Source organism: Poecile atricapillus, chromosome 21 (genome assembly GCF_030490865.1).
Source record: "Poecile atricapillus isolate bPoeAtr1 chromosome 21, bPoeAtr1.hap1, whole genome shotgun sequence".
NCBI lineage: Eukaryota > Metazoa > Chordata > Aves > Passeriformes > Paridae > Poecile > Poecile atricapillus.
In genome coordinates, this window is record NC_081269.1 from 5012802 (window position 1) to 5039286 (window position 26485).

Here is a 26485-nt window from a genome sequence, read left to right on the forward strand (position 1 = left end):
TTCATGCACCACTCTTTTGCCTTTGTTTTGGCTGCTCATGAGCACACTCATCCCAGGGAGGGATGTGTTCTGCCTCACTACTTTGTACAAGCAAGGCTCCCTCTGAAGCTCTCACTACTCTATCCATTCCTATTATTCCTTTGTCCAGGAAGCAACATGTTTTTTGGAAAAGTATTTAAAATGGAACATTTAAAGGCAATAAGACACCAACATACAAACCCATCATTTTTCGTTGTCTTTTTTTCCTGTCTTCACATCTATGTGTAGCCCTTTACATCTGAAAGAACAGAGTTCTACCCATCTTTTTCAGGAGCAGATTACACGGAAGTACACTGAACAGTAAACTGATTTATTTTGTTTACACACTACTATTAGTCACCTTTTCAGTTACAGAAAATATTTCTCTTGCAGGAACCAAACTAACTAAAATCATCCCATATAGTAATTATTTGCAATGATCAAGGTTTAATATACAACATGTTCTACATACCTCATTGGACTGCTTCCCACTATATGACATTTTCTTGATGGCCACCACTTCATTGGTGCGCACATCACGTGCCTGTAACAGAAAACACAATCCATCAGTTTCTTCAGGCCCCACATTTCCATAAGATGCAAACCACACACAATCATAAATAATCTCTATTCTTAGTTAACTTCTGCAGAGCATTAAACTAAAATATCTTCCAAGAAGGGTGACTGCTGCAAGAATTAGAAATTTCTTTCCTAAGTGAAAGATCACCCTCCTGTCTGGGAGGTGACATTTTTCCATGCTCAGCATCCACCAAGTCTCTCCAGGACTCAAGCATTGTGACTTAAACTAAAAATCCCAGCTAGTAAAAGTAGCTCTGATTCAAATAGAAGGGATTTCCCCTAAATCAACTTCTCTCCTTGCCCAGGTCCATTCCACATGAAACAGAAGTAAGGATCAGCCACTCAGTTCCATTCAAGCCATATGGAAAGATGTCACATGATCCACTGGACACAGCCACCAGTGTCTGGAGCAGGTTTCTCCCCAGTGCTCCAAAAATTAGCTTTTGTGACTTAAAGGAAGGCAGATGACACAGAGAGACATGGTAGCAACCCAAGTGACCCATCTTCAGATGAGACTTCTCAGTTTCATAGTATTGTTATTTACACTGCACCATAAATGTACATAGTTGTTCACACTTCAAAGACAAACCTCCTGACTTCAGACAGCAACAATGCAAGGCAAGGAGCAGACAGGAAGCTTTGTTTAATTCAGCACCAAAGCAAGGGCTCATTCCTCACAGCAGAAGAGGCAGCACCTTGCAGGAAGGATGGCTCTAAGACCCTAGATTTCCTCTGATAAGAGATTTCAGCAGCACAGGAGGGTGGTGGAAGAAAAGACCTCTGAGTCTCTCTGATAATAATGATCAACTTGGACATGAAGCCAAATCAGCTGATATAAATCAGAATAATGTGAACCACAGTATTCACTGATGACTGATGAAAAGGCTGATTTTTAATATATTTGCACTATCAAGCATATCCTACCAGAACATGGAGTAATGAAGTACTAGGGCTCTGTGTTTTGTGAAAAGGTTTTCCAGTTATGTTTTAATTCTGCTGTTCATTAAAGAGATTCCCAGAATTCCTTGCCAGTCTTTATTTCAACTGGTTATGATATGAACCAATACTGTTTTTACTTTTCTTTCTGTTTGAGGGGATCCTCTCACTGATAGTACCTGAAAAGTTGGGTGGGGAGTGACTATTTTGGTTGTTTGGCACAAAAAAAGTAGAATAAAATTCTGACTCCTAGATCTTTACTGATTTGAGAAATCTCTGAAACATTCAACTGTGTCAAGAATTGCCAATAAAGCAGGGAAGCAAAATACTACAGTAAAGCAGGAGAAACTCAGCTTTAACAAAGGAGAGTAGGTTTTTTTCTGCTCCATCTGCAGTGTTCCAGTGTAGTAGGTTTCCTGTGTCAAGCAAAAGCTATTATTACACTGCAGAGCAGGGAGTAGGGTAAGGATAATACCAAAAATGATTCAGAGGTGCCAGACTTGCAGTTTCTAAGAAACTAAAACCATGAGGTGAACCAGCAAAATTCATATCAATTATGAAAGAAAAAAAAAAAATAAAAGGAAGTTTCTGCCATTGAAGGATGCAACAGAAACAGACACAGGAGTAAGATCAATATATAACACCCATTGGTGGGATAACTGCTAAAAGGGAAGGAAGATGGGTACAACTAATAGTGAAACACTAAACTCTATTTTAAATAAAATAGGGGAGATTTCAGGATTATATGGATTTTCTATTGGGAAATTACCCCCACATCTATTTATCAACCACATTTTTTGGTGCAGGCTGTATGCCATGAAAGCTGCCTGGAGAGAGGATGCTTTGCATCAGAAAACCCAAGCAAACAACACCTGACAGAGTTTGCTGAACACCTACAGTCCTAGAGACAGAGAACTGTTCCGGCTGACACCTCAGAAATATTAAAATCACAGACTTTAATCTACCTTTTTTTTTAGGTTCCCTGTGAACTTGGGTAACTGAAAAAACAGTTCCTAGACAAAAGCCAGGAGGATGTGCAAGGCCAGCTCCCTTTAACCATTCAAATGAACAAGGCTTGCTTTATGGCAGATATGTACACACACTTATGTCCTGCTTTCCCTCAAAAACTCCACACAAAGGATCAACATCTGGTGACCAGAGTAGCTTCAGCATTGATACAGACAAAGTATGCACAAAGGAAAAGTGGAGTATGTCACTGGCTTTAGTAATATAATTTAAAGCAGTTATTAGCTATAATCCAATATTATATTAATTAGAGAAAGTTTAATTGTTTGCAGTTGCAGAATCAAAATCTTGTTAAAGAAACTTAAGAAGTTTTATTTCCAGCTTTACAGAGGAATAAAGTATGCAAGAGATAGATTACCCTATGTTTTAGTTGTTCATGCTTATTTAATTCACATTAAATTTCTCTCCATGTTGTCTCTCTGATCTTTTGGGCTTCTGTTTGAAGGATGGGGCACATTGCATGAAACAGTTTCAGATTCAACACCTCAGAACCATTAGCAGTAAAAAAAGATAAAACACTAAACTTACAGATTTAAACTTCCTAACACAGAAACAGCAATAGAATGTCTTTATCAGAAAACCTCTCTTGACAAAAATGAAGCTGCCACTTGGGCTGGGGTTGTGTGATGCACTGCTTATACTTGTCTTTATGCAAGTACCAAATCAGAGGTACTTTCTGACAAAGAAGCACAATCCAAATGCCAGCAAGCAATTGCACTCTGTAGTGAGTAAATACTGATCTATAATGAACCGGTGACTTAAAATGGTGGGGGGAAAAAGAGAAACAAGGGCTAGAAATTAATGGCCTCTGAGTTGCAATTGCTTTGGAGAAGGAGCTGGTAATGGGCCATCAGTCCTTACCACAAGGACAACGCTCAGGCAGGCTACAGATACCCCATGGCAGCTTCCTGCTGGTGTTTGGGAATGCTCTTTGCTTCCAGCTCACAGGCTACCTGCAGCTGCATTATGGGTTTCCATATCTGTGTGGTCCATGCATGACTCTGAAAAATACAGTGCTCCCAAAAACTTCCGTAATATTTCTTCAATAATATTTCCACATAGCAGGAAGACAGATTTGTCAGTTCCCTCCCTTTATGTTCACTCCTTAACCAAAGTGAGTAAATGAGGTGAATTTAAGGCCGCAGGTGAGTATTGTTTTGTTAGAAAACACTTCCTCCCCCAGATCTGTTCTCAGACAGTGGTGGCTCATAGTTTTAAGCAGGGAACAAAATTAAGAAGCTTTTCCTAATTAGTTCATCTGTGCTGCATTAAATTTGTGCTGGAAGGTTCCCAACATGGTCTGCTGCAATTATTAACACTGAATAGGCATTTCATAAAATAGTGACACAAATGGCTTTCTGAAGGAAAGCTGGCAGATTTGGCCACACCTCCTATAATTATAAACGTGAAAAGGTTTTCTGAGGAAAGTGTTTTTTAATGAAGGCCCCACAGTATTTGGTTAACACACAGCAACCTACACTGAGGTTGCCATGAGGATCCCACTGCCAGCTGAGCTATACAAGCAGCCTGAGAAAAATTCTGCTGTCCAGACGTTCATGTCAAGTAAGTTTTATGCAGATGGATACTGGGATTCTTGCCTGCAGTAAGAATGGATCTGACAGGACAAATGACAACAAAAGCACCAACACTCAGGTGTCAAACATAAAAAATGGCTTTAAGGGAGCCTCGGGGTATGCACAAAGGAGGAGAGAACTCAATTTCTTTCAAGGAACAAGAGGTGATAAGGAGATGATCCGATCAAGAGAACTGCATTGCTAGTCAGAATTGATGGAACAGAAGTTCATGTTTTAATTTGCACATAAATCCCTGCTTGCAACATAATGATTCACCTAAAAGCATCAGGCAAGGACCAAGTTTCCAGGGTTAGTTGTTTTTTTTTTTGTATGCAAACACCTTGCAGAGACTGCAACTTTGTTTAAGGACTGAGACCATACAGACACACAAGATAACATCTCTGCCCCAAACACCACACAAAAAACGTCACAGTAGTTTCTTTTCCTCATTATGCTCAAAAAAGTCTACACCCACAGCTTATAAAGAAACACAGCTAAAATTCACAAGTCATGGTGCTACTTACAAAATAAACTGCTCCGAAGCTTCCATGGCCAATCTCTCGGAGATCTGTGAAGAGCTTTTCTGGATCTTCTTTAAAGAAGAGCTCTGCAATTTCGGGGTCCTTCAGGCTGCCCGCTCGGCTGGTTGATGGCATCCTGCTGGGCAGTCAGCCGACCGACTATCTGGGTTTAAAGTGCTGCTTCAACCCTTGGCTCATCTGTATGAATGGAGCCTCTTCAGCATGGATTACTGCAAGAAAAAGATTGCAATCCTTCACTGATTATCCTCTCGAAACAACCCACAGCAAAGCAGCTTCCACTTCCTCCAGAGCAAGCAGGCCTGGTGCGTGAAGCAACACACCCTGTGTGCTGGGGTAATGTCACAGCCCTACTGTGACACCAGTCAAGCTCTTCTCTAGGACAAAAACCAAAAACAAAACACAACATGAGGCGCATTCCATGCTCCAGCATCTGCTCCATCACCCGCAGAGCAGTCAGAGAATCTGACCTACAATGACAAGCAGCTCATCACCAATGAGTCCATATTACTGTGACACCCTCCCTCTGAAGAGTTACACCAATTGTGTCCCAAAAATTGTTTGGATTTTGTGATGTCTATCACAAAGTGCCTATGAGCACAGGTTTACTTGCAACCCCTTTCTCCAGAGAAACAGCATCCAGAACAGAAGACACCCGATTCCACACCCATTGCTTCTCTTTCTCCTGTGCTTCAGCAGAGGCAAACACACATTTAAATTGTGATTGGCACATGAGACAATGGACAATAGGCCATTGGCAAACACTTTCTTCAGAGGAACTTGCAACTTCAGACACAACTGGAAATGTATAAAATTCTTTCTGTCCCAAATTCTTTCCATGAGTTTGTTTTCATTTACTGCAAGCTTTGTGTCTTGGAATCTATCCAGAATAAAAATATACTGTTAAGTTGTGCTAAAATCTTACTATATCTTTACAACAAGTGATGCCAAAAATCCGCTACAAATAAAAAGCCCTTTTCTTTTGCTCTTAAAGGGAGGTATTAGGATTTCCTATCAAATCCCTGTAAATTATCACCAATAAAAACAATTCTGTCACTGGCGAACAGTTAATCACACATCTCGCCTCTCAAAAAAAAATGCATTTGGCCAAGACTTGTACTATTTTTATTTCTATTTCATATCTCAAATCTGTTTTTTAAAAAAGTTGGGGGTCTATTTCCATTATGAAGATGTGAAAGACAAACCTGAGTTTAAACAAAACATCAGAAGGCCCTGTCCATTTCTCCTCCCTTTCTGGACACTATAAACTCTATCTTTCTCCAACCCTCTAGACCATCAATGAATCATTTGTTTTCCAGTCCCTGCAGAGCAATTCCTGCAAGGATGGAAAAAGACATATTCCTGCATGTTTGTGCTCAGTGGTTCTCTTCTCTGGAGAGTTGCAGCATGTGGAAGTGCCACAGTGTGCTTGCTCCTTGTTAGAGACCTCCCAGCACTGCTGCAGAGCCCGGCTGTGATACAGCCGAGATGTACCTGGCTGCAAACTCCACAAGCATCTCGAGTTTTTCTGAGGAAGACATGCATGGGAGAGAGAATGCAGGGAAAGGAAGCAAAACCCAGCATTTTCCTCCAAGCAGTCAGCATTCAAAGAGATTTATAATGCAACCCAGAATGTGTTTCCATGATAGCCTGCTCTCAGGGGATAAAGAAAAGCCGACACTGAATCCCAGTGGTGGACCAAGTAGAAGAACATATACACACATCCAGAAAATATGCAGCTGCTCACAACTCTGCCACACTGCACTGCTGAGCACTCATACATTTCCTATCAATGCAGGATCACTGCAGGAGCTTTGGAACAACCAGCATCTGCACACAGCTGCCAGTGAGGCCGAGTGGGATGCACAGGAACGGGACTGTGATATCCCCACCTTCCCTTGCATAACACAATAACTAATACCGTGTGGGAAGGGAAATAATTAGCTCCAGCTCAGCTCATACCTGAAGCACACTACATTTATGAAAGCTGGATGAAAAGTGGGGGGTTTTGTTATTTTTCTTTCTTTCTTATAAATCAACAATATTCCACTTGATTCCAGCTCTAGCAAGCACATAACACTGGAAGACAACTGTTTCACATTTACAACCCCCAACAAAACAATAGACAAAAAGCATGTCAGAAAAGGAAGAGAAAGGAGCTGGGGGAAGGAAGCTGATAACCAGAGCACACTCAGTATTATTGAAGGAATGTTTCTTGGATCGACAGTAATGATGTCATGTTCCATCTTTTAAGAAGCATCAGATTCTTACAAAAAGGACATTGTTGTTCAAAAGCAACTGCTGCAATCCCAGAATGCCCTTTTCCCTACATCTGTTAGTCAGAGGGGCTAGGCTTGGATAAACCTGCTAATATGGCCAAAAGTCACATGTCCCTGCGAGCGAGCGTGCGTGTGAGAGCCAGCACGAGGGGAAAGCCCTGTGCTCACAGCTGAGATGGATTACAGCCTTCTCCCCCTCCCCACCTACCCCCCATGCCAAACCAGCCACCACACTCGTTCTTGGCGTCCTTGCTGAGCATGCCTCTGAAATGTCATCAACAGGAACATTTCTTCCTGCAGCTGAAACTCCTACCAGGCCCACTGACAACACACACAGGCGTGGGACGGGACAGAGCAGAAGTCCTCACCTACCGCGATACACCTTAAAACACACTTTTTTCCCCTTTATTCCTGAGAGCATCAAGACAAATTTCATTATTTTTTTTCCTTGGAAACAATTGCTGCTTTGAAATGCAAGAGGAAAAAACCATTTAGTATTAAAATCTATTAAACAGAATAGTCGAAAACGTGTACATGACACTGTGCTTATCATTTGATCTCCTTAGATGGAACAATAAAATGCATTCATGTAAATTCCATCCATAAGAAAGCTTTACACAATCTCGATTAATGAAGTGCTCCCCTTTTTATGGATGCTACAACATTAAATTCCCTCAGCCCTCTTTTTACCCAGACAACAGGCACTGCCTGCCAAAGCCCAGCAGTGACAGCAGCAGAGCTCTGCCTCCTGCCTTGCAGTAATGATACCTGGATTCTGTGGAGAAATGGAAGGGAAGGCAGGAGATGTGGCAAGCAAAACAGTCATTGCATTCTTTTAAGTGCATTAAAAATACAGGCGAGACTTAACATTAAAACAAAAAAATCAATCCTGCAACTAAACTGCACTGAAAATTAAATCACACACTGGTAGGCAGCTGGTTTTCTAAAGTACAGTCAAGTTGCACTTGGGTATTTTACATTCTTCCACCACTGCAGTCTATTGCAGCTATACTGTTAAATACAATTGTTCCCAGTGGATGGGACTGATCATCTCACTTTAGCTCAGATCAGGTGGCTGGATCCTGGCTCTGGCCAAGGAACAGGCACTGCAAACAGGATACGGCACCCTCCAAGTGTGCGTGACTACCTACAAGCCACCTTGCAGGCTACTAAAATTAGAAAAAAATAAATTCAACTCTTTTTTTCTAGATGTCACTCATACAAAAAGAGAATCTTGCACTGCATAAACACGACTACCAGGACTTAGATCAACTTGACTCTTAACCAATAAAGTGGTGTAGGAACATGAGGAAGATTCAGAGCAAACCAGGGAATGACCAAGGCCCAGGACTGGCCCAGCTCTATTTCCACACAGTAGTCTGAACTCACTACACTTAATGGCTACCATTACTGGTGTAAATGACTGACTACAGGCCAAAATGTTTTATCAAATTACTTTCATCTGAACAACTATCAGTTAGCAGAAACCGCATGCACACATCCACAAAAGTCTATGAATCGATGTTACATCCCTGTAATTATGGCTATATTAAAGGTACACACACCCCCCTTGAACCTCTGACACAAGAAAGCTGAAGATGAGGACGGGATAAGACCTGTTCTCTTTGGAGTTTTCTGCCTCCTGCCATGTCATCTCAAGCTGAAGTTAAGACCCACCCCTGTGACTAACATCCCCTGGGATGCTGCAGAGCAGAACAAGCAAAGCTCAAAATGGTCAGCTGCCATATTTAAAGTGCATATTGCAGTCTTACACTACAGAGACCTCAGAGAAATTAAAATCTGTCCACACTACACTAAACTCTCTGACACCTGTCACAGATAACCACTTTCAGGTAGTATAAATCTATGTACTAAGAGAATGTGCTTGGCCTTCCCTGCAGAAGAGAAGGGAATCACACACTGAGATTATCACTTGTCCATATTATTTCTCAAGTTCCCATTCAGACCAACTCAGTGAGTGACTGTGACTAGAAGATACTTGGTTACAATAACCATGAGTTACAGCAAAGCATTTTTAGTTCCTTAAGACGGTTCAAAAGTCTGCAGAAACCAAACTACACCACATGCTTGTAGATGATTAGCAGTGAAGAGCACGCTTTGTCCCTACAAATGTCCCTATAAATTTCAAGGAACTAACACATCCAACAAGAATATGAGAACCAGAACTAAACAAATACCATGTGAGCACAAAATGGAAACAACAAACAGATTTCTGCATCCATCATCCTGTGTCTCCCCATTTTACTGGGAGCAAGAGCCACACAGATTTCCAGAATGGCTGTGGAGGCCAACAGGAAAGCTGTCCCCTATTACTGAACTATAAACAAAGTTATTTACAATTCGAGACATAAATCTTGTTTTATGTTATAGTCATCTGGTATCCCATACACTTAGCACAGTAACATCTATAAAAACTTCTCTTTGGTGTCAAATATAGTTACACTGTGTGTTTTTCCCTGATAGAATATATATGACACTTTAAAAACAAACAAACCAAGCAGGAGACCAGTTACAGCCCCTATAATCTTCACAGTTGACTGTCTAACAGCAAAGACTAAAAAGTGAATATTCAACACAAAAAAATACTGGTTCTTTGCAGATCTTCTGACTCAAAGTAATAAAACAACAAAACCAATAACCCTCACAGCACTAAAAAACAACTCCCCACTACAACATAACTTTATTTAGAAACTGATATTTAGACTTTTTATTTAAAGAATCTGCATTGCTGGTAGTGCAAACAGTTGGTGAATCTTAGAGTAATTTTCTCTGGCATGATCTAATGCACAAGCATCAATTAAGATGGGGAATTGAGTGTCATCATACAACTATCAAAAATGGGAAAAGGGATTTTTCTCTTACTTGCATATGGGTCAGATCCATGGAGTGTATGAAGCTGAGATTAAATTATCCTCTCAACACACTATTAAAAGTTTCCTGAATGGCTTCCAGATGACACTAAAAATTTCCACAACTATCCTAAATATGATAAACTGAAACTATTGAAAGAACTGATTTTCAATTTTTTTTTCTTTTACTTGCAATTACACCTAAAGTAAGAGATAGATGGTAAAAACACTTAAAGAATGATTAGATTATAAGAATTCTTAAAATAATGAATTTTAAAAGTTTCTCTGTAGTAGTGAATACTTAACCTGAAAGCACAAATTCTTTTGGAAGCAGCAAATAAATCACTCCCCATTTCTATAAACTCGGAATAAAAGCTTGCAAGATCAAAAAGATGAAAGCACTCTAAGGAAAGTAAGAATTTAACCTGCAATGGGAAGTAGAAGGGCTTCAGTTCATGGGCAGGGTCAGTTCATGGGAACACAACAGAAAACATGATGAAGGTCCAGCATCAGAAGAAATGAATAACCATCAGGCAGTGCTGATACATGTGATTTTTGGAATGATCCCACTTACCCCTGACTTAATTTGTGATCTGCATTTAAATCAGCTCTTAAAATTTTAGCCTGATGAATTCTATACATGAAGTTACCTTATCCAGAAAGATAAAGGGCAGGAATTACCTAGTACAGGTCCTATCACTTCATTTACTGTTTCCAGAAGCCAGGTGCCAGCCAGTGGTGGGGCCTTTCCAAAAGGGCACAGACAGAAGAAGTTCTACTGGCTTCTCTGAACTTCAGGGTAGCTGCAGCCAGTGTGATATTGTCAGATTCAAGATTGTACCCACCCTTCTGCATAGCTCAGCAAACAGAGGGACTCACGTTCATCAAGTCCTTCATGGTTCCTGGGAAAGTACATTCCTGATCACTGCACATTTGTCCTTACAGCAAGCTTGTCAAAACTATGTACACTGTTTTTTGTTGCTTTGCATTTCTTCAAACCTCTTTTAACCCAGGCTCCGCTCCACCCAGTCAGCCTTTTTTTTCCCCCTGTTCTGACAAAAGCAGAGCAATTCTCAAGGGCCTCAACATGCTCTGAACACATGGAAGAAGAGTTACTCTGCTCACAGCAAAAGGTGGCTGTTTCCTTGAATAGCTTAAAATCAGCTTCCTGTCCACCCTCAGTGACCCAGGCAGATGGCATCGAGACAGTTGTGTTCCAGTGACTGTCACAATGGAAGATCCATCAGCACCTCAAGCCTCCCAGAACAGACAGGAATTGTAGTCCCTTGAGTCATGCAAAATCCCATATCACAGGCTCCTCCTGCACTTGGCTAAGCTTTTCCCACCAAGCTAACATGTTATTTTTTCTCCTCCTAGTTCTGCATTTTGGAATTCTTCCTAGAGTGGCAATTAAGGAAAAGAAAAAAAAAAACCCAAACCAAAACAAAAAGAAACCCAGAAATGAAACAAGAAAAGGATGAAGATAAAGCAAGGGGTATTTAACTTCTCCCATGCCCTGCAAAGCAGACAAAGGGCACTCAGGAACATCTCCCTTGGGATCCTGCTAACTTACTTTTACCACTTAGTCATGAGCTGCAGCTCAGACAAAAAAAAATGCTGACAAAGTAATGAACTTGCTTTATTCTTAATGATCTTAAAATCATTCTTTTCAGTACATTTGTTCTCCATACTGGATCCACCAGGGCTGTCAGTCATTAAGGAAAAGGGAGGTGAAGATGAATGACATTCTACAAGAAACTGTTAGAAAAATGTTAAATACTCAGAAAAATATCCAAAAAGCTGTCACCAAACTAATTATCCTAAAATAATGCCAACTACAAGCAGAACAAAACCACCTGAAATGGGATGAGCAAACTGGATTGTGGAAGGTACCTGTTGAGTACGGGAAGCCCACTAAGATTCTTCTCCACATTGCTTTTCACTCATGTACATGAGATGTTCCTTTGCTTTCTGCCTGTCTCCAGGGGAAGGGAAAAGACACAATCATTTCATTTCCAAGTGAGAAGATCCTTCTGCTGCCGAAGCCTGAAGCAGGTGAGATCTTAGAGCCATGCTGGACACTTCCATCACTTGCCTTACAGCAGCAAGGGCACTTCACATGGTCTCTAACCCCATGTACAGCTCTGTAACAAATTGCTGCTTCCTGCACAGGAACAGAGATCCTTCTCCACAGGAGTTCAGCAAAGAACAGGCATGAAACGCTGTCCCATTTATCTTTCACATTCCCTCACCTAGGTATTTCTAGAAGGAATAGATTAGAAGGATAAAATGAATCTGCACCTGGATACTACAGTGAATTCCTGCAATTTTTTGTCTGTGTGAGCATCTATGTTTGAACAGGCTTTTCTTCCCCACTCAGTACTTCTTTCTTCATCTGACAAGGAACAAGCCTACCATTCCTGTAAGATTCCTTTTTCAATTTCTTTTTAAAAGATTCTTGAGGAATAGTTCTATCCTGAAAAAACCTCTTTGCAGATTCTTTTTCCTTTCTGTCCCTGCTTTTCTACCTATTTTTTTTCTTTTATTATACTTTTTCACAGAATAGCCTCAGGAAGACACTTTTATGTTCGAGCACTGCTTGCATTTCTCTTATACATGCACTTGTAGACTCTGTGCCTTACTTTGATTTCCTCTCAAGATTCTGGCACTAAAATGTCCATCATCAACTCTTTGAATTACTTACCCCAGCACACTTTCTGATCCCACTGAGCTGTTCTGCTTGGGTGTTTACTTTCCAGGAATGTCACTAACAGAAGGGTCAGAAAGTTGCATTTCCCAAACCTTCACTGACAAGCCCAGGATCTGTGTTTCTGGGCTGGGTGTAAATACTTCTTTCTAATTATTTCTACAGTCTTTCAAGTTTTCTAAGAATTTAAAAGATAACTAACTGGGTAAGTGTGCTCTTGTGTTAAAGACAAGATATTCTGAACAAACAAAATCTCTTTTGACAGGTTTCATATGTCAATTATAAGCAAACACAAACATTCCTAACACTACCTGTACTCCTGAGCATACTAGTTTTGTTAGCTGGCAATTTTTACAATGTCAGTCACACCAAATCCACCACTGACCCTACCACTACAACATATAGAAAAGACATTACTGATGCAGTTGAGAAAAATGAATGCAAAAAAGCATCTTTCTGATTTTTTTTCCTACTATTTAAAACAGAATTTCCCACAAGATCAAAAATTATACCTACAGAACAGGTGAAGAATAGCCAGCATTCATTTCTCAAAGACCAATGCTATGAAAGTTCAAGAAGTGCTCACCATTCCTTGACATAGTCAACACCAACATTTCCTGGATGTCTTTGCTTGTGATAGTTCTGGTGCATTTATTAAGAAGGTCAGGTCTAAATTTAGTGATTCCTTAGGCTAGCAAAGCTATGAGGAAGGCAACTGGAAAAAATGAAATCTTCTGTCCCACTTCTTTTGCAATTCATTAAGTTCACAGTCATTGCCAACTCTTTTCCTTTACTAACATAAAGCATCACATTAATAAACATTTTGTGAGTGCATCACCTACAGCCAGCTCTCCATGGCCACATCTCTCCCACCAAGGAGCACATGTTATAACGGATCCAGTGTGAGGGATGCTGTGCTGGTAGCACACTGGCCAGGAAGAGGTTAGCAAGAGGCCAGTTGATGAGAGTCAATTAAGTCTAGAGGCAAAAATACTGGGAAACTCCAGCTGCCCATAAAAAAAATTGGTCAGATATCCTAATGGGACTTGAGTTTAAAGAAACCTTTTCTTGACCCCACAGCAGTTCTGTCCCAGAACAATAAATAGAGTAACCGTAAGCAAATGAGCTATTTTGGATTCAGCATAAATAACTCAGAAATAAGCTACAAAACCTCACAACATAGATAATTACCCTTGAGAAAAGAAGTAATTAAAAAGTGGCAGTATCACCATAGTTTTAGAAAAGAGGCCTGAAAGGAAGCAATTCAAAGTATTTCTGGTCAATCAGTAAAAAAAAGAAAATGGAGAAAATATTTAAATTGAGCTTGCAAATGAATTCCCTGGAGTGCAAAAGAACTCCAGGACACACTCCCTCTCCAGCAAGAAGCTGTGTCCAACCCTCCAGTCCATAGGTCAGATTCTTATTTGAGCAAGTATAAACCTGGCAAAACTGATGCCAGTAGGAAGAACCTGAGGCAGAAAATAAAGCCAAACACAAGCAGAAAAATCCAGGGGAACTGTGTGAGATTCTATAGGAACAATCATACAAACCAAGCTGCAACAGCGAGAAGCCTCAGGCAGTCACCCAGCCTGATAAAAAGCCACACAAGAGAACAAGGGAACAAGAGAGAAGGTAAACGACCTGCACAAAGAAGATAACTGGGTATAAGGTAAGGTGCTGTCTCGGACCAAGACAGCTGCTCCTTCCATAAATATGTAAATTAAACATTACTGACCTATGGGGACGAGTAAGCAGCTGCCCTAAAGTCTGACATAGCTCCAGAGTGACGTACAGCTTTTGTCACAGCTCCTGTCCCAGTAGCTGTTGCTACTCCCAACAACGGCTGCAGCCAAACTGAACAGAAGAATTAACTGAACTATTAATTAGTGGGAGCAACATGCTAATCACTTGGTGACTGTGCTACACTAAGAACCAGAAAACGAACCATTTATGCACTAGACAGTATGTCATTAGAAGAACAGAACGACTCAAAGGAATATTCAAAATGATGAGGAAAAAGTACATAAAATTACTGTGAGAATTAGTCATAGGTGGAGAACCAAATCATCACCTCTGAATTGATACAAAACTAAAAAAAGTAAGAAGTCAGATAATAATTACATTACATTTTGAACAAGAGAAAAGGCTCTTGCAACCAGAGTGACCACAGATAATGTGTGGATCCAGCATAATATCTGCACTTCAGGTCTGGATGGGAGGAAAAGATACACAACATGTTTTATTTAGGGCAACTGACAGCATCCAAAAGTACACAGGAACCTTAAAAAAGAGTATGAATGAGCAACAAGACAGGAGATGAGAGGTCAAAAAAGTAAAGAATCATAAAGCACACATCTACTCTTAAACTAAACATAACTCAGGAGCTGAGCCTGCTGCAGAAAACTCAGCAGAAATGATTGCACAATTTTGCCAAAGATAATGTCAGACTGTTTTATTTTAAAAAAAGAAGATAAAGAATTAATCAAAAAAATAATACAGAATTTCTGACAGTACTTGAAGAAGTCTCTGCTATGGCCCACTCCTGGAGATTATTCTTCATTCACATTTAGCAATAAAATGGAAGTACAGTAAAAAAAGCCTTAGAAATGGGAAGTTGTAAATGCCTACCTAAAAAGACAAACTAAGCTTGAGAAGAAAAGGCGTAAGAGTTTAAAAGCATAAATAAGGTCATGATAAGTGCTCAGACTTCAAAAACAAAGGGAGAAGCCATAAAGAGCAGCACATTTATAATAGTGAGAGAATTCAAGCAATCAAGGTATAAACAGCAAAATTAACCTGTAGAAATGACTGTGAGGCATTGAGCTCAAGAGATAGAAACACTTTTTAAACCAGACATTTAGATGAGTAAGAGCATCCACAGGCAGGTCAGGTAAGGTATTCCTGGATGCTCCTGGCACCGCTTCTGAAGCGCCCAAGTTGTCACCACTGCCAGGGACAGCAGATAGGACCAGACAGGCGAGGTATCACAACCTGGATGACAATTCTTGTGTTGCTATTCTTCTAAGGTCAAACACCTTTTTATGAAAAAGGTCAAATTCTTTTAACACAGGATTTTATAAAATACAGGATTACTATCATAAACAGAAAAAGGGTTTATTGAAAGGCTGCAGGGAAATAAGGAGAGGTTCTAGAAAGGTTCATGTATGTGATGGCCCTTCAGCACTGGGCACAGGCAGAGAAGCCCTGTCAGAACAGATGACCAGTGAAAGATTATTCTGTTCTTTAGGAGTGACCAACCCATTGCAGCACACAGACACTGCCAGTGCAGCAAGGATTTACAGCTGCTTACCTAAGTTTTTAATTTCAAGCACATTCAAAAAAGGGTTCAAACATATTTCAGCTTCAGAACACTTTAAAGCCTTTTATAGCTGTTAAATCTGTGCTACCAGATTATCTGTAGCCATAAATGGGGTAGCTTTAATGAGCAATTATGACACATGTTTCTAGAGCCCATGAGCACTTCCTTTCCTGCTGGAATTCCCCAAAGTCATGGCAATTTGTCCAGTTTTACTCCAGCTCAGGTTATTTTTTTTTCCAGTCTTCACATGACTGAGCAGAACCATCTCCTACACAGCGCACAAGGGGAAGAGGCAAACAACCAAATCCAAACAAAAACAAATTTTAAAAATCCCCTTTTTTTACTATTCTACCTACTTGAAGAAATGCCTCTCCACTGGTTTCTGCAAGGTCTGAATCCCTTCTCTTAATGCTTTTCACTTAAAACAAAAATTAGTTTTCAGTATGTATTAAGGTAACAAGCATAACCTTTTAATTTGATGAGTTTTATCTGCTTTCATGGGGAAAATGCTTATTTCAACTAATACACAAAACAATTTGTGGCTCAGATATACAGAGTATGTCTCAATTGGATTGTTAAGATCACAGGACAGAAGGTCCAATTAAGTCCTTCTCCTGCTATTTTAAGCAACTTTATAATAGAATCCAATCATGAAATAATAACCAACTCCTAAGAACTCAAAGCCACTACTGTGATTACAAGGCTGCTCCAGAACCCCACTCCTATTTTGATTAGGAACCAATTTAAGATTAAGAACTGATTAAGACTGATTTACAGATTTTTACTGTGGGTTTACACTGCCTAACTCTTTTTCCCACACCAGCCTTAGTGTTTTAACAGTTTTCTTCCCTTTCAATACTGAGGGATAAGCACAAGGAGAGAGAGAATACTGTCCCCTTAAGCCTGTTAGCTGAAAAATGTCAGTTTTGACTCCCTTTATGATGCAGGAGAGAGAACTGACTTCACAGACCATCCTAACAGACCTTCCCCACATCTGTCCCAAATGAAGCTTTTTTTTAAAAAAAAAAAAAAATCCTCCACCACCATTTTCTACATCTGCTTATTTCCTAGATATATAGCACTAAAGTTTAAAGATCACCATGGTATCAAGGGATATATTCAAGTATTTTGCATATTTCCATTTCTAATTGATAAACCATATTTATTTCATATCTTTATACATAATAATGTGTCTTTATATATTCTGTATGTCATTATATACTTGCTACTGCATGACCATTCACTTTGCACTGTTCCATTTAGGTCTCCATACTGCAAATCCTCCAGCTCATTCAGTCCTGCCAGAGACTCCAGTCCTGGATTGACAACGTCCCCCAGCTCTGCACAGCAAATTCCATTAACACAGTCCTTTCACATGGACATCAAGACTAAAACGCCACTTAAAACTGTCTGAAGACTGGACCTTATTATCAGCAAGGTAACAAGTTACCAGCAGCTTCCTTCCAGCCCACATTTCCTCACTAGGACTAACTCATTCTTACACCATTATACTACACACGGCTTTAAGAAAAATCCAACATGCTGCCGTGCCCTGTTCTGTCCTGACCCGCACCTACATGGGATGGACTGTACTTGAAATACTTGTCCAGCCTGGACACTGCTTGCTCCATCAGCTCCCCAGCAACCCTGCTCTGTTGAGGATAATCCTCAATAACCCACTGGTCCCCAACCATGGGAAACACTGCAGAAATGGTTTTTCCATCAGAAGGTGTGGGTGGGAATGGAAAACATCCTTGCTGCAGATGCAGAAAGAGATCAGAAGTGTGCAAGAACCACCATCCTCTCCACTCCTGTGCAAACAGCTGCCCCACATTCCTGCCTGACAATCCCCAGGATGCTCTTGCTCTCCAATCATCTTTCCCCAGCTGCTATGGTTGGGCAAGACCTCACCATCACCACTGCCGTAACAAACACAACAGCTTCTGGCACAGACTTCCCCAGGTACCAGCTGCACTTCCCCAAATCCACCTAGACAAAGCACCAACAGTGGGGAGGAGAAAACTGGTTGTGAGGCTGGGAATGAGTCCCACATCCATGGCTCATGATGGCCTTTGAGCAAGGAGGGAGGCAGAGCAGAGGGCAGCAGCAGCCTGCTCCCATCCTGCATGCTCATGGTCTGTCCAGCCAGCATCTGTCCTGCACTTCCAGCAGCTGGATGGGAACAGAGACTTCCCCATCCTGGCACAGAAGGGAGGTACGTGGTCTGTTTAACCAGAATTTTTGGGCACATCTGCTGAAATTCCAAAACCCCAAAAGATTTATTGTAGAAGCTCTTACGTTGCTTTCACACAGGAACACACATTCTGGCAGCAAGAAATGAGACTGAAGCAGGAGAAGTTTTAAGAGCCTGCTTCCCAAATTCCGGTAGTCACAGGTTTGCGTGCTACATTACAGCTGTTCTGATTGCTAACATCTCATCTCTTATGTACTTATATACCCATTACCATAGTAACCAAATTCCTTAGAACATAACATGCAATTTTTGTATCTGGTGTATTAGAACAAAATTATTAAGGTTACAAAGGCAAGCATTCCAAAATTAGAAAGTGTCAGTATTCAGACTGCCATCTCCCTTGCCAACCTATCTTCTTTTGCTGCCTCCCTCCCTCTCTCCCAAGTCACCTCTCCTGCAAACTTCCAGCTCCAGTTCTCCATCAGCTCCAGCTCCTTCCCCTCTGACCCCTCTGCAGTCCCAGCTTCACTGTACTCTGACCTGACATATTCTTCTCTCTCCCCTCTCATCTGACTTTTGTATCTCCTGCATTCACACCAAGCATTTTCCTCCTCCACACTGCCTGAGCACTCTCCAGGAATGATTCACTGAACACAGGACAGATTCCTGACACTCTAGGAACTGGAAACAAGAGGAGCCTCTCTCGCAGGAAAAAGTCCTTCTGATCTCTCATAGTCCAGGGCTGGAGCATCTTCTGTTCTCCAGGGATAACTGCCTGCTCAGCACCAGGAGTGACTCAGGAACAGTCAGTGCTGGTTCACTCTCTTACTGCCACTGCACTGCAAAGATGGGTCCCACTAGGGAATAAGCCCCCATTTAAGGAAGTGTTTGGCAAATACAGAGTCTCCATCTTGATAGAACTTAACATAAACAAATTAAACTTCATACTTTACCTGCCTATAGCATTATTTTATACACATAAATATATTACTAGGAGGAAGACACATGCATGGAATGCTTAAATGTTGTGTTTTCTCTCAACCTGCACCTGCAAGCACTGTGGAGTCAAGAGCTGAATCCACTGCAGTGGAACACACCCAGAACATTCAGCACACCTCTCCTTAGAGGTTTCCTAAAAAGTCCATCAAACCATAGACTTAGACACCCTTCTGATTGACTGCCTCTCTGCTAGAGAAAAAGGCTGAGTTGATACATCATTCTGCACACACAGTAGGTAAATAACTACATCTTTTCTCCAATAACCTGCTTTAAAAACATTATCTGTCTCTTTTCTGGTTTGGCAGTATTAATTGTCCTATAATGTCCTGGGAAGAAACAGGTAGGTCAACATCTGCACCTGAAGCAAATAACTTGGAACAACAATTCATAAACACGGCCCACAAAGCAGGTTTAATGCTCAAGCTTCATTCTACCTGGGTTAACTCTTACTATGAGTATTTTTTTTTAATTTTCTCTGGCACACCAATTCTTCAGCTCTCAAGTAAGAAATGCAGCACTTTTTTTCTGGTCTGCAGAGAGGAGGAAAGAGTTTAAGCTACTTCTATGTAACTACTAAGTGCTACAGCATTTTAAGGCTGGAACAGAAATTTCAGCTCATGTAGAAACACATCCATCCTAAGTTTGACAGAAAACTGTAATCAGAAACTGGTCTATTTCAACAGCACAAATCCAAACACCTCTGTATTTCACAGGTTCTTTGTGTGCTCACACATAAAACCACTTAATCCAGCTGTTCTCAGCAATCATTCACAAAAGCAAATGAACAAAAAAGAAATAATCAGCAACCATTTCACTTCTACCCTTTAACTGAGGGGAACAATAATTTGACTGCTTCAGTCAATGGACAAAACTATTTTCTGTGCATTTAAACAGAAGGTTAATTGAGACATGGTGGAACCAGCTCTCATACTTGGACTTTTTGAAAACAAGGTTGTCCTGCCTGTTTCAAGGACTTTGGCCTCAGCTTCTTCAGGAATTGAGGCAGGAAGATGCCAACAGGTGACTTTTCCAAGACTGAACTGATCTTCAGAAGACATGATGGAGTAGTGTTGCAAAACAAAACCCAATTAAATTAATCTTATTTTTCTCCCTAAGCATTCCTGCTAGCAGGGAGTGGGCTGGAAGGCTGTGTCCTGGCCTGGGCCATGCTGGATGGCAGCACTGGCTGCTGCCAGGAGTTGCTGAGCTGAAGGCAATCAGTGATTTGGTCCAAGCTAAACCACATTGATCAAAGCCACACAATCATGCCATCTAATGAAGGATGGGAGCTGGAGATGATTAAAGCTACGACCCAGAGCAATAACCACACAGCACAGCTGGAACAGGACTGAGCTCTATGGTCTGAAGAGCCTCCTTAAAATGAACTGCAAATATGCGACAGGAGGGGCCTGGCTCCAGCAAGACATGAAGAAGCAAAGCATCAGGGAACAAGGACAGTCACAAAACAGTGGCACAAGGGATCTTGCCAGAGAGGTGTTAGAAATTTTCAAAAATCAATCACCTGCTGGTTTGTTTTGGTGCTGGATTTGTGTTCTTTGCTTTTTTTTTTTTTTTTTCCCTCAGAAACAAGGCTTGATATTCTTTCTCCATTTTCATTTTGGCAAATGGATGACTCCCATCACACTCCTCTTAAATGACACCTCCTAAAGAACCTCCCATTCCCCTGGAGAATTTATCAAACGTTTTTAGACAAAGCAGGAGAAGTTGGCTGCATTAGAGCTTCAATACTGGAGTGATAAATCTTTGCAGAAGAACAGCTAAGTTGGTGAATAACAGAATCATAAGCACTAACATCTTCTGCCTTGAGACTCTCAGCCTGTCTCCAGTCAGAGAACATGGGGGCCAAAGGCTGTCTGCTCCAGTGGCTGTTTAGAGGTAGATGTTATCAAATTCCTTCCACATCTGTTTAGATTTCAGGAGACAAGCACCTACCTCACACACAAAAAAAACACCTTCACATCCTTTTGTCAGCCAGCTCTCTGAAGGGCTGCAGAGAAAGGAGCTCCTCACCCCAAGAGGCTGCCTGTGAAGGGCACAGGTAGGGTGTAACAGCAGAATAATACAGGAAATTTTTGCACTACTGCAGTCTGCACTGCACTTTCTCTAGGGATAAATAAAATTCCGATCTCCACAATCTCCATGGCTGTCAATCTGACACCTTTTGTGAATACTAAATTCACACATACAAAGAACTTTCTCCTTTGTAGGTTTTGAAACATTTCACACGCAGTTTCCTACCGGTAACGGAACAAGCAGCGTAATTTCATACCTGGCAATTTGAAGCCTCTTCCAGCAGTTTGGAATAATGGATTATGCCTTTTGTTTGCCAGTAGGAACAGACAAGTAAGAGGAAAAAAGAAAAACAACTGCAAAGTTTCAAGCAACAATTCCTGTATTAGAAGAAGAGCTATTTTCTGACTGCTTCTGTTGGCTAATAAACAAAGGGAATTTCAGGTGTCTATTTTATAAATTCTAAGGATCCTGGATTTTTGAACTGGGAAAGTAGGACAACCTCCTGATACCTTTGGCAGATACACCCCTAACAACCAACCAGCAAAAAGCAAGAACTGCTCCCTCATCATGCATGCAGCTCACCCGAGCAGCCCAGCTGGACAGGGAGCTACTGAGAGCTCAACAGGCCATGCCAGAAAACACTATTTACTTTTTGGACACAAGCTATAAAGAGCAACCAAGAAGTAATTAAGGTTCTTGAACACAACAGGGCAAATAGTATCAGCTCCAGTGCTGCTCACTGCCCAGAAGTTCTTAGTACATCTGGACAGCCTCTCAGAGACCACCAGCCCATCCTCTCACTATCAATCCTCAGTTTAGATCCTCCAAAAGCCTCTCTGCAGATTATTTTGCAAAGTCATTCTGAATGAGTGAATATCTAAAGCTCTAGCCTGAAAAAGAATAAACCTATCCATTTTTACAGGAACTGTATTGCTCAGTATAGCTAACAAGCTGCATGAGAGCCAACTGCTGCCAGGCCACAAAAGGGCTCCCAGAAAAAGGACAAATTCCAATACATTCTTAAATTAATATAATTCTAAAGGCTTGAATAAAAATCATCCTGGTTTTATCAGCCCAGCAGTTGGTTTTGGCTGCTCCCCTGACCCTGGCCAGGGCCCAATAGTAATCTTGGTGGAAGGCTGCTGCTAGTACTACCTTGATATCTATACAAACACCTCAAGTGTATGGGACAGTTCCTCGGTAGAAATTCACATAAGTATGTCAAGAAGACACTGAGTACTGCTCGTTTAAATAGCTCCAAAATAATCAAAGAACAGAGAAAGGTTATATTAAAAGATAAATCATCTCTGAAACAAGGAATACTTGGATTTTCATAAAGTGCCCCTATATTTGCATCTGGCACAAAACATACATCCCATCTTCCAGCCAGGCAGGAAGGAGTTATTTTTGAGAACTTGATAGTAAAAACTGAAAAGAAAGTAACTCTCCTTCTCTCGCTCTCTTTTTCTATTAAGCTAATTCCTGTTGTATAAAGTCAGCTTGAAAGCTCCTTTCAAAGAAAAAGGGGGAGGGAGGAGAGGAAGAATCAGATCTGCTTGTTTTTTGGATTTGACATTCAGGTCTCGTCGCCCTGTTTTGTTTTCCTGGAGGACACGGCGGTGCAGACCTCGCAGAATGATGACATCACACCTGAAAAAAAGCAAAACCCAAACAGGAGGGAATGAGCTCTCCCTCAAACGAGCTCAGAACACCAGCTCTGCTTCTGGCTGGTACCTTTTGGACAACTCAGAACTCAGTGGGTCTAGGGGGGTAAGCAAATATTCCCTTCAGACCCCTGGCCCATGTGAGCAGCCCATGAAAATGGGAAAGGGGACAGTCCTGCTTCTTTCCAGGCCAGGCAAAATCAAGTTAAAAGTTGTTTAGCTGCTGTTGCCCTCTAGAGACACCTTGAACACTACATTGTTTTATGCCTGTTTATACCTGTTTTATTGTTGGTTAGGAGTTACACAGCCAAGTGGCTTTTAACATGATGTAATAAAGTAAAGTACAGCATGTTTAAGTCACTCAGTAAGTTGGAAGCTGCTCTTTCTGAAATGTTTCATAAAGTTATTTTTCTGTATGAGGTAGACATTCTGAGCAGTAGCTTCCTTGAAGAGCAAGGAGCCATGCTGCACCTGAAACAGAAGAACTGCTAGATGTGCATGCATGCAGAGTGCAGCACCTGCACAGGATAAAAACACACCTCTTGTGGTGAAGAGATGTTCATACCTTGTCTGTATTTATTAAAACTCAGGAAAGGCCTTGCCAGAACATGTATTCACTCCTCCACGTCACAAGGAGATTTACCCTTCATGTAATACCTGAACTCAACACATTGACATGATTGGCAAGCTCAGAAATAATAGGTTTTAAGTGAGAAATACCTGCCAAATCTTGGAAGAAAATCTCCATTTAAGACACCAAACTAGACAGCACATGACCACTCTCCTTGCTTCTAACAAATTATGACTTCATTTTCACAACAACAAAAAGCAGGAAAGAAACAAAGAGAATTACAGAAGTGGAAGTTACTAAATATTCAGTGGTCACATGGTTCCATTTATAGCTATTGAACAGCACAATGGTGACAAAGCCTTTGATTACTTTTGCTGTGATTTTTTGGTAATTGAACAGGAAACTAAGAAGATTGCCATCTCTACCTCATGTACAAGCTCAATTCAGACAGAACACTAATAATTCCTCAAAGCAGCAAAACAAACCTAGCCTTGCTATTAACTTAGGTACAATGCTCCAACAGGAACATCAGCTAACCAGGGGCTATTCTCAGATTTAGTCCAGAAAAATATTTTAAGATATGCCGTCACAGAGGATATCTCATTACACCACAGAACTCAAAAGTCTTGTTATTACTATTCATTAAACAGTAGGAAAAGGTTCTTCATCCAGAGGGTGTTTGGGCACTGGAACAAGCTCCCCAGGGAAGCAGTCACAGGCTGAGAGTTCAAGAAGCGTTTAGACAATGACATCAGGGACATGGTGGGATTCTTGAGGCCACAGAAGTTGAACTCTGATGATCCTTGTGGGCCCCTTTCAACTCAGAATATTCTGTGATCATCAACCTTGAGAAATCCTCTCATAACAATGGTTGATTTCAGATCAACAAATGGCTTATGTCAGATCAAATGCAATTAGACTTCTGTAAAGTAGCTGATGTTTTCTATAGAATTTGACTTCCAATTTTGAAACACTAAATGCATTCCATTGTCTTTCTAAAGATCTCAATCTTCTGCTCCAGTGATTAAAAGGAAAATGAGACAAGCTACTGCCTTTAAGGAAGCATCAAAAATAGGTGATAACTCCAATCCAACATGGAATTCTGTTTCAAAGTTTGAAGTCGGAGCTGTGTTGTCTCAGATGGGCACAACGGAGCGTGCCAAATCCTGTTGGGTTGACTCTGGAGACCAGTCAGGACAGTCAGACAATGACCATCTCTGTAATTTTCTGTTTACATATTTACAGAATGTATTTAAGTGGTGAGACTGTATGTGTCATGTCCTTAGAAATGCTAATCACAGGCATGAAATCACATACAGAAAACCCCTAAATCAGCAGGTACTCATTGCCTCCAAACCAGAAAATAAGCAGACAAGTAGAATCACAACTCACCCCATCCTTTCCTTCCACTCATGCTGCTCCGTATCATCCTTGTTTCCCCAACACCTATGTAAATAGGTAGGTAAATTTTGCAACAGGCATAATAAACAGGTACGAACCACTTCAAACCAGCACAGGTAACATTAGTTTCAAAGCTGAAAGCAGCTTTTGGAGAAAGCTTGCTAAATTTCACACTCCATGTCTGTGGCAACATGGAACAAAAATCCCCCAGAAAAACAAGGTCCCAAAATAATGAGCACTTTCACACAGGTACTCAGATTTCAAGGTTTTAATGATTTCTGGAGGTTATTCTTATTTAAAAGAATGACTGAAGCAACAAAATTCTTAGTTTTATTATTTCCAGGTAAGCCCCAGCTATTTTACTGCATAGATGTGCCTTAAATGAATCCCCACACTGCAAACTTCTCTGCCGAGACAGGTACAGTAGAATTTAGAACAGATGAAAGTTATTGGTGATGAGCTGAGCAATGGCTCACTCTGCAATCTTATGGATTCCCAACAGGCACAGGGGCTGGAAACTCCTTTTTCTTCCCAGGGCACCAGGTGAGAACCCTTTCAGCTTTTTACTGCAGTGCACATTTGCATTACACAATAACTAGACCCTAAAGAAAAGGTGAGATTCAGCTGTGGCAGAGACTGCACAAACAGGGTGAAAAGATCCACTCTGCTGCCACAGATCTCCATAAAAATGTCCAGACAATACCCAAGTCTTACAATTTTGTACGCATGGGAATATTTTTTTACTTAGATGGGCAGCCCCCAGTTATGGGGGATCATGGATTATGGATTCATGTGTGACTGAATCCAAAAATGAAAAAAATTAAGTTTGTTGTTCATCAAGTTCAGGGACTGATTTACAATGCATTAAAAGCCCTTTTCAGATTTATGTAAAGATAAAAATCAGCAAAAAGTTTCACCATAGTAACAAAGAATATTAAAAATTTCAAAACTTAGCCAGTTTATTCATGACCAGCATTAAATTGCCATTATGGTAAGAAAATCTACATAGTGCTCTTATGGTGAAACAAGAAACCTCATCCCCTGCATTTTCAGCAGGTCAGCCAGACTTTCAGAGGGAGATCTGGGACAGTGGTCCTGCAGAACTTTGAGGTCTATGTTGCTCCACCACACTCCACCAGAAAAGCACTCTTACACTTCTGCTTCCACCTTACAAGCTGGGAGGTTCTGATGCTAACTGGGGACAAAGGAGACAAATTCTTCTACCCCATCATCACCAGCCATGCTGAGCAAATTACTCATTTCTCAACCTAAACTTCAGTATCCCCATCTCATAAAAGTGGAAAATAAATAGGCCTTTATCGTCCATTTGAAATACCTTGAGATTTGTGGATGAAATTCAGAGCAGGGAATTACTATTATTTTCCTGCTAATTCAGAGAAAAGTATAAAACCATCACATATGTAAGATAATATTTCTTTGCTATAGCTTAGATTTCTATTAGTGTATTAATATTTCATTTACCATATTAATATTAATTATAGCTATTTCTGTTTAAACATAAAATATTTGTAATACCTACAGAAAACATTGTTATTATAACAATTTATAGTCACTAGAGTAATTAATTTTCTGTACCAGGGATTCCCACAGTTATGGGAAGACTACTCAAATGAGGATCACACACCCTGGTGCTGGACCAGCCACTGTAGAAAAGCTACAGAGCCCAGTGTGATGGCCCACCTGTACAGTGGCCCACAGTTACCAATTCCAGCAACAGAGGAAAAGATAAGAGACATAAAATAATGTGTTAATTA

The 26485-nt window shown here is 40.8% G+C and overlaps 1 protein-coding gene across 1 annotated transcript in view; it reads right to left on the reverse strand.

The window, feature by feature from the left end:
* TAOK1 (TAO kinase 1) overlaps positions 1-26485 on the reverse strand; it is a 68766-nt gene that overhangs the window by 34672 nt on the left and 7609 nt on the right. Inside the window, exons 2-3 of the mRNA XM_058854508.1 lie at positions 4658-4884; positions 491-562 (exon numbers count right to left, since the gene is read on the reverse strand). Coding sequence (XP_058710491.1) covers positions 491-562; positions 4658-4789 — 204 coding nt within the window. The 5' untranslated portion in view covers positions 4790-4884. The remainder of the gene's footprint in view (positions 1-490; positions 563-4657; positions 4885-26485) is intronic.